Source organism: Mobula hypostoma, chromosome 27, assembly GCF_963921235.1.
Source record: "Mobula hypostoma chromosome 27, sMobHyp1.1, whole genome shotgun sequence".
Taxonomy (NCBI): domain Eukaryota; kingdom Metazoa; phylum Chordata; class Chondrichthyes; order Myliobatiformes; family Myliobatidae; genus Mobula; species Mobula hypostoma.
Window position 1 is genome coordinate 23,892,501 of NC_086123.1, and position 13,122 is coordinate 23,905,622.

The 13,122-nt window shown below is 43.6% G+C and overlaps 1 protein-coding gene across 1 annotated transcript in view; it reads left to right on the forward strand.

Annotated features, from left to right (window-relative positions):
* The window catches only part of emid1 (EMI domain containing 1), a 438,363-nt gene that overhangs the window by 386,540 nt on the left and 38,701 nt on the right, over positions 1-13,122 (forward strand). The window contains exon 9 of the mRNA XM_063034463.1: positions 12,281-12,370. Coding sequence (XP_062890533.1) covers positions 12,281-12,370 — 90 coding nt within the window. The remainder of the gene's footprint in view (positions 1-12,280; positions 12,371-13,122) is intronic.

Below are 13,122 nucleotides of genomic sequence, written 5' to 3' on the forward strand. Positions count from 1 at the left end.
TACATTGCATTTCATCTTGTTGACTGTAATTTTGCCCTATCTTCAACCTCTCCTTGCTAGGAGTCTCACTACATATTGCCTCTGTTTGTAAACCAACTACCTCATCCTCAGAACTCTCACTCTGGTTCCCGTCCTCCTGCCAAATTAATTTAAACCCTCCTAAACAACCCTAGCTAGCAAGCCTGCCCGCAAGGATATAGGTCCCCCTCGGGTTCAGGTGTAGCCCATCCCTTTTGTTCAGGTTCAGAAAAGATCCCAATGATCCATAAACCTGAACTCCTACCCCTGCTCCAGTTCCTCAGCCACACATTCACCTTCCAAGTTATCCTATTCTTACCCTCACTGGCACGTGGCAACGGCAGCAATCTAGAGATTACTACCCTGAAGCTCCTCTTTCTTAGTTTTCTACTTAGCTATCTAAAATCTTTCTTCAGGACCTCTTCACCTTGTTTACCTATGTCATTGGTGCCAATATGCACAAAGACTTCTGGCTGCTGATCCTCACCCTTGAGAATGCCATGGACCTGAACCAAAACATCCCTGACCCTGGCACCTGGGAGGCAACATACCATCCGGGTGTCTGTATTGCACCCACAGAACCTCATCTCTCTGTTCCTCTGACTGTGGATCTCCCATCACCACTGCAGTCCTCTTCACCCCTCTGCTCTTCTGAGCCACTCCATGCCAGAGACCCAGTCACTGGGGTGCTCTCCTAGTGGGTCGTCCCCCTCAACCGTATCAAAATTATTGAGGGAACGACCACGGGTGTACACCGCACTGGCTGTGCATTTCCCTTCCTTCTCCTGACAGTCACACAGTTACCTGTCTCCTGCAACCTAGAGGTGACTAACTCCCTGTCGCTCCCGTCTGTCACTTCCCCGTTCGTCCGTAAGAGCCAAAGGTCATCGAGCCGCAGCTCCAGTTCCTTAATACGTTCTCGTAGGAACTGCAGCTCGGTGCACCCTGTGCAATGTTTTTTTTCAGGAGGCTGGAGGTCTCCCACACACAGTACGATACACAGCCCCTGGAGCCAATCTCACTGCACTAGCTCTGCCCTAACAGGAGAGGAATGAACAAATAAGAACAAAAAGAGAAACTTGCCGGATACTTTATCTCGCCCAAGCCTGATCTCACCTAAGCCTGATGAGCCAAAGCCATTCTAAACACTGGCACACTCAGGAATGCCTCCTCAGCTTGCATTAGTGTAATTTTTATTTTGCCCTTTCTAATGAAGCCCGTTCAGCGATTGCTTGCGGTGCAACTCTGAGAAACTGCCGCAAAACTCTGCCTTTTAAATCTTGATTGCGGATCTGATTGAAAAGGTAGCTCTCTTTACCTTTTCCTGCTTGGCCATTGGTTACAGTGCAACCTGATGTAAGGATTTTTGTTTGACAGTGGAGTGCAGTGTATTTCTTGGTATTTAATCATTGTGCTAAAAATGCTCCCCAAGCCACACAGCATCTATGGAGAGAGGACTACTACTATGTCAACTCAGGCCTAGGGGGCCGGCGTCGGGCACGATGACTGACTCTCCACTTCTCCCTCTCCCTCATCAGTGTGTTCAGTTCATCATCATTAGCTGCGCCGCTGTCAGAGAGAGGAAGACAGACTTAACAGTGACGGGTTGAAAGAAGCTGGGGTCCGAATGAGTTTTGATTTGGATAGAAATTGGTAGGAGACAGAGAGAGAATTACAGAAAGTATTCAAAGTACGTTTATTATCAAAGTATGCATATATTACACAACCTTGCCTCCGTACAATCAGCCACAAACTAAGAAACCCAAAAGAACCTATTTTTAAAAAGACCATCAAACAGCCAATGTGCAGAGAGAAAAGAAACACATCATGCAAACAATAAATTTAAGCCAATAGCAATCAGAACAATAAAGCCCAAAGCCAAGGGGAGAGAAAAATGGATGGAAGTATGAAAGTAAACATTGTGTCATTGCCAAGAGAGCCTGAAAATGATCCAAAGATGCAATCTCCATTGTAGGTCCAAAACTCTTAAGCATCATCAGCTGCCCAGCCCTTACAGTGAAGCAGCTGAAATCCATGTGGATAAGCCTCTGATCATTTTCCAAGGTTGCTTGAACATAATTCATCAGAAATAGGAGAGTTCTGCTCCTGAACTGATGACTCACTGTCCTGGACTGTGCTGCAGTTTAGCTGACTGTTCCACAAGAAATTATTGGCTAACGCCATTGTGTGAGTCAGTGTATTCTTGATGTGTCTGCCTGCACGGAGGCTAGGAACTGAGGAATAGACTGGATGTCAGATGCTAGTGTATCTGATCAATCTCCTGCTCATGTCAGAGTTTTACCATGCTCTTTCTGAAGTGCATTTCACATTTGGCCCCTAAAAATGTATACTCTTGTATTTGAATGAGGCTATTAATCTGGATGGAAGAGTTTAGTGCCTTGTGTTTTTTTTATTTTAATTAATATTAATATTTTGATTATGGAAACTCATTTGTTTTACATAAAACTTTTATGATCTTTTAAATAATTTTCAATTGAAAATTTTGTTGTATACACTGGAATTTAGAAGGATGAGAGGGGATCTGATTGAAACATATCAGATTATTAAGGGATTGGACACGCTAGAGGCAGGGAACATGTTCCTGATGTTGGGGGAGTCCAGAACCAGAGGCCACAGTTTAAGAATAAGGGGTAGACAATTTAGAACGGAGTTGAGGAGAAACTTTTTCACACAGAGGGTTGTGGTTCTGTGGAATGCTCTGCCTCAGAAGGTAGTGGAGGCCAATTCTCTGGATTCTTTCAAAAAAGAGTTAGATAGAGCTGTTAGAGATAGCAGAGTGAAGGGACATGGGGAGAAGGCAGGTGAAGGGTACTGACTGTGGATGATCAGCCATGATCACAGTGAATGGTGGTGCTGGCTCGAAGGTCTGAATGGCCTACTCCTGCACCTATTGTCTATTGTTTAGACAATGTCCTTTTCATCAGGTGACATTTAGTAGCAATTAAAATGGTCTTTGACAGTGTCAGCTCTTCACAGATAGTTCAGAGTCAGATCCTTATCCACTGTTTGAGGCCTAATTAACATCTACAGTCTGTTGCACAGCCACGGCAAAGGGGCACTGCAACCCATTTTGTCCCCTTGGCCAGTTCATTCAATATTAATTTGTCGCTCGGCTTTCTCAGGCAGCGTGAACCTGCGATGGGTATTTTATCAGGTTTTTACAGTTTAATCTGTTCCGCTGTAAACAGAGAAAGTAAAGCTCAGTTTATCCAAAGAGGAGTTGCTCTTGACATAAAATGGCAGACCTGTTTGTCAGTCAAGCCAAAAGTTTTCTGGGTATTAGTTATCAGCCAAGGATTTCCTGTTAGTTATCTTTCCCAGTCATTCTTCTCCAAAGTGAGTTTCTGTTCTCCAGTGTAGTTGCTCCAATTGCATTCTGTTAATTGACTCCTTGAGTCGCCAGTGCACAAACAGGAAAAGGCTGGCAAAATGTCAGCAGGGCCATTTGCCCTTTGTGATCACGCATGTGTGTGTGCAAAATCCCACTCATACATTTCCATATAAGCTCATGATGTCTCAGCAAAATCATGTACATATTAAACAGTATATGTTGATCTTGAGAGTTTTTGCTGAGGAGTAGTAAGTATGACAACTTGGGGGGGGGGGGCATGAATGACTTTGTCCATTTATCTTCTGATGAGAATCAAGGTCCCTGAGTCAAATTTCAGTAAAAACAAAAGGTGTGATAAAACACAAACACAAGAAAGTCTGCAGATGCTAGAAATCCAAAACAATACACAGAAAAATGTGAAGGAACTCAGCAGGACAGGCAGACGTTTCAGGCTGAAACCCTTCGTTAGGACTGAGAAGGAAGGGGGAAGATGCCAGAATAAAAAGGTCGAGGGCTGGAGAAGAAGGAACCTGATAGGAGAGGAGAGTGGACAATAGGAGAAAGGGAAGGAGGAGAGGACCTGGCAGATATAATAGGCAGGTAAGAAGAGGTGAAAGGTTAGGGTGGGAAATAGAGGACGTGGAGGAGGGGGTACGGGGGGGGCGGAGTTTGTTCTTTGGAAGGAGAAATAAAACCGGAAAGTGCAATAGAAGATTGATGTCTGATCATCTAATGTCCCTTCACCCATGGGTCGTATAGGAGTCATTCATCTGTTTATTGTCAGTCTGTGTTGTGTATCCTCACTCTGGGTTAAACTAATCTGTCACGTGGGTTTGGGTGGTGGTAGAGATAAATGAATATAGTCACCTGTTCACCTGCATGGCAGCATAGAGCCCACCGCTGCCTGTAAGGAGTTTGCATGTTCTCCCCGTGACCGCGTAGGTTTCCTCCGGGTGCTCCAGTTTCCTCCCACAGACCAAAGACGTACCGGTTGGTAGGTTGTTTGGTCTTTGTAAATCGTCCCGTGATTAGGCTAGAATTAAATCGAGAGTTTGCTGCGTGGTGCGGCTCAAAAGGCCAGAAGGGCCTATTCCTCGCTGTATCTCAAAAAAATAAAAATATAGAGAGGGGGTGAGTAGGGAGCACCTATTTTGTTGCCTGCTCGTCTTTGTTTAAATTTGATCCAATTACACTCGTCACACTTGTTTTTGTCTTACATGAATTACAGAAGAGTCGAATGATTTTATTGTTGGTTTGTAAGAAAGAACTAAACGTGCATTTCGACTTGAAATTCAGGTAGCTGGAAGCACGTCATACAGTGCAATACTCGCTCACTTAGCCTCTCAGCGACCTTGAGTTTGTTTTTAAGTAGTCGCTACGGGTGGTCGAGATCTGAACTCACCAGCTGAAGGGGTGGTGGAAGTGGGACACTCATCACGTTGAAGTTACATGTGTTTAGACTTGAAGAGCCATGAACTGTAAGGCCAAGGGCCCTGAAAAGTAGCATGTTGCTGGAGGTTTCTCTTTTTGGTCCAGCATGATTTTAATGGGCCAAATAGCCTCCACCTGTGCTAAGAATTTTCTGTGATTCACCGTGTAGGAAAATCCTATGCTCCATCAGTGTCACCTGTGCTTTTGGCTGTCTGTTCCTCACCTCTAGAAATTCCTCCATGGATTTCTCTATCTCTCTTTTCTTTTAATTCACTCAGCACACCTTACTATCACACTTGGCTCAATGTCAAATTTTGCTTTATGACAGAGATGTGAAGCACTTGACACGTCTTACTGTTCTAGTTACGTAAATTTTTCATGCTGTAACTTGGGTGGTGGGGTGGAGATACATCGCTACCAAAGGAGGTGTAAAGTGTTCCTTCCCTCGCCTAGCCTCCAAGTCACCCCTTGACAAGGTGTAGCAGCTGCTCAGCCCCACAGTCAGGGTTACGTGAAGCCATGGGAGTAGGTGGTGGACGGTCATATGAGCAGCTAGTGCATATTACAAGTCCTGGTTACATGACCACTGACACAAGGCAGACAGTCTCTGAAGAGCAAACAACAGGAATTCTTCAGATGCTGGAAATTCAAGCAATACACATCAAAGTTGCTGGTGAACGCAGCAGGCCAGGCAGCATCTCCAGGAAGAGGTGCTTCCTAGAGATGCTGCCTGGCCTGCTGCAATCTCTGAAGAGTATTGATAATGTCTTGGGTCACCTGTCTTATAAACAAGGCAATGGTAACCACTTCTGCAGAAAAATTGCTAAGATCAATCATGGTCATGAAACCATGATCGCCTATATCATACGACACGGCACAAAACGATGATGTCATACAACTCGGCACAAAATGATGATGTCATATGACATGGCCCATAATGATGATGAATTTCAGTCATTTATATGATGCCACTTTTGACCTCAAAGTTACCGCTTACTTATCTTGGAAACAGTTTTTGGAAGGAAGGTTTTAAGCATAGTATAATGTATATCCAGAATTATTAAGGTAATTTCTCCAACAGGCAAAAGTTACAAATAGAGAGCAAGTTATTCCAGGTGGCTCGGCTTGTCCGTTAACTGGGTAAGTGGTTTCCCCTTCACGTTCAACATGGCAAAGGTATCCCCATCACGATTAATAGTCAAAGCCATAGTAGAAATTTGGGAGTATTCCATATGATATCTGGAACATCCATTCTACACGATTCTCATCCCACTATGCCACACAAATTAGAATGTTATTCGCCATGTACCATTATAAAGATCAGATAACGTCAAAGTTCAATTGTTCAAAGTTTACTATCATAAACTACACTGAGATTCATTTTCTTGCGGGCTTACTGAATAAACGTATAGAATATTAACCGTAACGGAATGAATGAAAGACCGCCCATCTACAGTGTCCAACCAGAGTGCAGAAGACAACAAACTGTGCAAATGCAAAAATGAATAAATAATAAATAAAGCAATAAATATCAAGAACATGAGATGAAGAGTCCCTGAAAGTGAATCTATTGGTTGTGGGAGCACTTCAGTGATGGGGCAAGTGGAGTGTAGTTTGGTTCAAGAGCCTGGTGTTGTGAGTCAGCAGATGATGCTTCCATGGGATGCAAGGAACAGAAATAATGTGGCATTGTGATATCAGGTATCTTCATAAGATTTGAGTAACTCCTCAAGTTTGTTCTTCCTCTTCCTGGCAATCCTGAGTGGCACAATCCTGCGGTTTCAGCAAAGATCAAGGCTGACTGCTCTAATGGTTGACATGCTCTCAGCATGCTCTCAATCTGGTTTGCTTTGCCCATGAGACCATTTGACTTGGTCTTGTCTAGAGGCAAACTCTGTGACCAGCGCCCAAGGGAGCATATGAAGGAGGGGTTACTGACTGAAGGGGTTTAGGGTGGGCAGCCCTTTGTTCAGACGTTCCATTCTGATGTTCTTTACCCCTAGCAGCCCGGCAAAGCACCACCGCCTGTAACTGAATCACTGAGTCACTGCCCCACCTGGGAAAACCGCTGGTGCCCCTGGACAGAGGAAGGGAAGGGTCGGCTCCTGCATTTCCTGTAGTGGAAAGTGTTGTGAGAAGGGCGAGGCTGGGGGAAGCAGGAGGCTGGATCAGGGAGTCGGAAGGGGAATGGTCCCTTCGGAATGTTGAAAGGGAAGGGTGAAATGTGCCTGGAGATGAAATCTCATTGAAAATGATAATAGTTATAAAGGATGATATGCAAAGCCTGGGGCTGAAGAAATAGAGAGGAAACAGTCCCCTTGCAGTATCCAGGAAGAGAAGGGTTGAGAGGAGAAAATAGATGAGTTGTGTCCAAGGTATCTGTAGGGTATGGCAGAAGGATTCAAAAAGAAGGAAAATATCCTGTGTGGAAAATTCCCTGACTTCATCCCCTGAGGCCTGAGATGGTCATTCCGTCAGAAACCTCGAAGCGGGTGGTCATGGTAGAATTGACAGTGCCTTGGGAAGACTGCATTGAGGGGGCGTCTGAGCGTAAGAAAGCCAAATACCTGGAGCTGGTAGAGCAGTGCCAGGGACGGGGGTGGAGGGCACGATGTGAGCCTATAGAGGTGGGGTGCAGAGGTTTTGCTGGCTGCTCGCTCTGAAGAACCTACTCTCTCCTTGGCATTAAGAGGGCTGCAAAGAGAAGATCCATCAGGACCATCACAGAGGCTGCTGAACAAGCAGCCAGGTGGCTGTGCATCAAGAGGTGTGAACTGCTAACCAATGTTGCTGGGACACAAGCCTGACCAACCCCGGCTGGGTCGCCAGGGTGAGGGTGGCTGATGTTGGAAGACTCCAAACACCCGATGACCTCAGGTTACATCACTGATGATGTTTCCCGAGGATATATCTCAGCATCAGCATTTATTTTGCAGTTTTATTATTCCTTTGTATCTTCTCCAGCTATCTACCCTTAACTGTGGTAGAACAAAGGACCCTATGGAAAATTCTGGCAATTCTGGACAATGTTTCTCTCCCTCTGCATGCCACCTTGGCTGAATGGAAGAGTGTGTTTAGTAATAGACTAAGACAACTATGCTGCTCCAAAGAGCACAATATGAGGTCATTTTTACCCTCAGCCATTAGGCTCTATAATGAGTCAACCTATAGCCGGGAAAGTGATGACTCCCTCCTGTTAGACTGTTTGAGGTCATTTATTTTTTTTCTTTCTTACTTCTCTTCTAATACTTGTATATCTGTGCACTTGTAATGCTATTGTGACACTGTGATTTCCTTTGGGATCAATAAGGTATAGCTGATAGCTTTCAGATCTCTCTTTCTCTCTCTTACTCACTATGTCTGTCTCTCTCTCTTTCTCTCACTCTCACTGTCCCTCTCTCTCCCTTCCTCCCTCCCTTAGACAGTAATATATTTCTCTTTCCCCCAATGCTATCAAACTTGTTGATGTTTCCTGCATGGTCGGTTTTGACTTGATATTACCCTTTTATATATATATAGTAATTTTTCATTCATTGCTGACTTTATATACACTAACTAGTATGAGTGTATGGAAGGAGGGAATTCTCATTTCAAGTTATTTGAGGTCCCTAGCTCCAATCGTCCTGCTTTCAATCATGCTGGTTAACCTTCTGGGCTCCCCAAGTATTAGTTGCAATAGAGCAGTAGTTTGTCCCCAGTTTCTTGTCCCAGGGTGGGGATCTGTTCTCTCTTCACAAAGGAAGAAGGAAGAAAAGCAAGTGATATTATAAGTTGAACGGATGAACTTATAATGGAGAGGCACGATGTTGCATTGAGATTGAATGATGGAGCTGACTGGACAGAACAGGATGTGAAAAAGTTTAAAGAAAAATGACATGCTAGCGCCTAGCATAATGCTATTATGGTGCCAGTGACGTGGGTTCTATTCAGCTTCTGCCTGTGAGGAGTTTGTACGTTCACCCCATGTCTGTGTGGGTTTCCTCCGGGTGCTCTGGTTTCCTCCCACATTCTGAAGACCTATAATTAAGTAGGTCAGATGGGTGTAATTGGGCTTGTTGGGTTGGAAGAGCCTGCTATCTGCTGTATACCTACAAATTTAAAAAAATTAAAATTAAAAACTTACCTGCAAGTTTCCTTTCTGTCTGACTTTTAGTGAACTTCAAGCAAGTTTACAGTTGTCACAAGACTCCGTTAAAAATTATTCATCAGCAAAGGAAATTGATATTGAAGTGGGAAACCATTTTTTTTTGGAAAGGTGCAGGTGTCACAGATTCGGTTTCAGCAGGACATTTAAAGGAGATTTAGTCAGCTGAATGAACAAAAGGAATATTAAAGAGAGTGAAGAATGGGCAGAGAAAACGACTGCAGCTGGAAGAACTATTTGGCCATATTCACGATTTTTTTTGCTTCATTATTTTGTGCTTTGCTTCGATGGTGAGTGAGAGCCTCTCAGTCCTCAAGTAGGGGGACTCAAAGCGATGCGGAAAATTGTAAGATCGAAACAACGAGCTGCTGGTGTCCCACTCTCGTTTTGTTGCAGGAGCAACCTCTCTCTCGCTAGTGAGAGAGAGAGACTGTCTGTGATACCAAAGCACTGGGTTATGGACTGTAGTTTTTTGACGGACTATAGATCATGGTCTCTTCTAGGGGTGTTTTGCTATTGCTTGAATGGTGGATGGGGGGGTACTCTTGCTGGAGCAAGAAGGCGGGGGACTGTTGATGCACTTCCTGCTACTTGTGCATGGGAGGGGAGGGTGCTTAGGGGTTCTGACATTTCGGTCATTCATAGGGTTTTCTCTGTTTCGTGGATGTCTGTAAAGAGTAAAATTTTCAGGTTGTATACTGATATTCCCTGATACTAAATTGAACCTCTGAACCACTGTTTTAGCAGTGAATGTTCCTTACGAATTAATTTGTATTTAAAATATGTTGTCGGGCTGTGGATAATTATTTCCCACATGGTGTAACAAGTGAAAACTTTCCCATATAAATATTGTATTGAAGAAACATATTGCCAGCTGGGGGCAAGCCAAGCTCTACTGTAGTTATTTCAGTTATCGAAGGGATAATAAATCTGACAAAAGAAATGATGCATTGCAAATGTTGGAGATCTGAAATAAAATGATGGAAAAACTCAGGAGGTCTTTTTGAATCTGTTAATATTTTAATCCAATGCCTTTTCATTAGAACTGGTGAAAGCTCTGATTATATACTATTTTCCACTTTTATTAAAAATACTGAATGCCTTGACTGGTTCATGTTTTCTGAAATATGAATAGTTGCTTTATTTTCCATTGGTGTTGTCTAGTGGAAGAAGTTTCCTTGCTTTGCCTCCATGGTCTATGGCAGGAGGAGAAGATGGCGGCGCGATGCAGCTCACAGCTGCCACTCCGGTGGTGATGTCTGTTATCTGTCAAGTAGGGTGCCGTGTACAATCCTGATTTGATGGAGACGGACGCGAGAGCACGGAGGAACATCTGGTGAAACTTCTGAAATGCCTGCTTCGCTGCTGCTGCTACTGTGTGATCCAGAATCTCCGGAGGGGAAGGTCCCGAGTCCTCGGTTCTGCTTGTTGCTCGGCGGCCGGGACGGGGTTGAAGCGCTCGGCAGAGGATAGTGCCCGGAGAGGCTGTGTCGGAGAGGCTGGTCGGAGGCTCGAAGGTTTCGGACGGACTCAGAGTTGGCTGTGGTCGGGTGCTTCCAGGGTGCTGCATCGGCAAGTTTGCGGCGCTGGAGGTTCATGACAGGGAGAGTTTCTCCCTTCTACCGTCTACGTGAGATGATGGGGCTATCGGGACTTTGAGACTTTTTTTTACAATGCCCATGGTCTGCTCTTTATCAAATTACGGTATTGCTTTGCACTGTTGTAACTATATTTTATAATTATGTGTTTTTTGTCAGTTTTAGTCTTGGTTTGTCTTGTGTTTTCTTGTGATATCATTCTGGAGGAACATCGTATCATTTCTTAATGCCTGCATTTCTAAATGACAATAAATGGGGACTGAGTGTCCTCATAATCTTAAAAATATATATACTGAGAACATGAGTTGTAGAGTCCTTGAAAGTGAGTCCGTAGGTTGTGGAATCAGCTCAGTGTCAAGGTGAGTGAAGGTATCCACACTCGTTCAGGAGCCTGATGGTTGAAGGGTAATTAACAACGTATGAACTTACACTATTCAGCCAGAGGTACCTCAGAATCATCAGAGCCATATCACAAGAGCATGGTTGCCATATCTTTTGTCTTTATAACACTGGACAACAAACTTTTTTGAAAGTGTTGCTTCCTCAGAGTTTTTTTTTGTTTATGATAGACCACTTGAAGCTGAACATAAGTATAGTTTCAGACTACTTGTACCATGTAGGAATTTGGAGAAACAAGAAATTAACTTTTATTGACTATAATGCATTTAATTGCATAACACTTTGCAATAGTTCAACTAAGCTAAAAATGTTTTGTTGATGATTTTCATTTGTACTCAGTGCCTGAGGCTTCTTGCTTAAGCAGCCAACAATAATCAGCCAGCATTGATAGATTCCAGTTGCCCTGATACCGTTTGTCCATGACTGCAATGTCCTGCTGAAACCTTTCACCATGATCGTCACTGATAGCGCCAAGATTTGCAGTGGAAAAAGTCTAAATGGGAATGCAGAAAATGAATCTTTTGTGCTATGTTGCACTTCATGGTTTCGTATGCTTGAAGCACGTTGTCAACCAGCTGCACGTAGTTTGGTGCTCTGTAGTTGTCTAGAAATTTTTCAACAATATCCTTGAATGCTTTCCATGTGATTTTCTCCAGTCCCACTAGAAATTCTTTGACTTGCCTGTCATTGATGACCTGTTTGATTTGTGGACCAACCTTCCTTCATCTTGATATCGGTTATTTTGTCCTGAAATAACAAATATAGGCAATTTTTTTAAAATGGTGCATGCTGGGGAACTTACATGACGATTTTCATGACCAACAGTCCAAAATCCATAAAATACACCCAAAAGTATTCAGGAAGCAGAATCTTGGTTGGTCAGTGTAATTGGTCAATTTCTGTACATCAACTGTTTCAATGGCTCATTTTGGAAACTTAGTTATGCAATAATGTGGAACTCTGTCGGAGAAATGAGGAAGAACTTCCATCCACTGCCCATTGGGCTGAGTTAGCTGATGTTGGTCCTCTAAAATGGCCGTGGTGTCTACCACCTGGTTGATTTGCAGAGTATCCTTTCAGTCAGTGAACAGAGTAAAGACAGGCTCCAGTTTGGCTCTAATGGTTATCAGAGGGAATAACTCATGCCGTCCAGACCTGTCGTAAAGAATCCCTCCTCAGGTAAAGAATTTTTAACAAAGAAGCTTAAAAAGGAAGGTACACGTTTGCATCAACAAGTATCTAGGTTGAGACACAAAAGGTTTTAGTGAAGTTTTGTGTGAAAGGAAATTCTCCAAGCCTCAATGTGGACTATAGTGACAGAATTGTTTTTCGCCGCAGGTGATTCCGTCTTGTCAAATACCTTCACAGACACAGTTGTAACTGGTGTTCGAGGACCCCCAGGACCACCAGGACCGATGGGACCTATGGGTAAGTTTTGCGCCATGGTCACACGTTATCTTCTATTTCCCTATTGAATTATCCAATAAAATTCCATCCTTATGGGCCAGCCTTAAAATAATATCGTGGGGATAGAATTTCATAAGTGCACTGATTATTAAATAATGAAATCTGAGGTGGCATTGGTTGGTTTCTGTATCTGCCGTTTCATTATGTAGCAAGTCTATGCTGCTATTTGTGTTATGCAGATGTTTCTCTCTCCCCAAAGGCAAAACTAGGAGCGTGATCAATGTGAGTGTTGCTAGTATGTTTTTTAGCACCAACGTTGGTGACAGGCTTCTGTGGAAGCTTACTAAAGGGGTAGTGAAAAACAAAAAGAAAATTGTAATGAAGAAGATGTATTCTTGAAAAGTTATATTTTGAAAAATGTATAATGTTTATTCATGGATATAAAAGTGAATTGCACATCAGAACATAGAACATAGAATAGTACAGCACATTACAGGCCCTTCAGCCCACAAAGTTGTGCCGACCCTCAAACCCTGCCTCCAATATAAGCCCCCACCTTAAATTCCTCCATATACCTGTCTAGTAGTCTCTTAAACTTCACGAGTGTATCTGCCTCCACCACGGACTCAGGCAGTGCATTCCACGCACCAACCACTCTCTGAGTAAAACACCTTCCTCTAATATCCCCCATGAACTTCCCACCCCTTACCTTAAAGCCATGTCCTCTTGTACTGAGCAGTGGTGCCCTGGGGAAGAGGCGCTGGCTATCCACT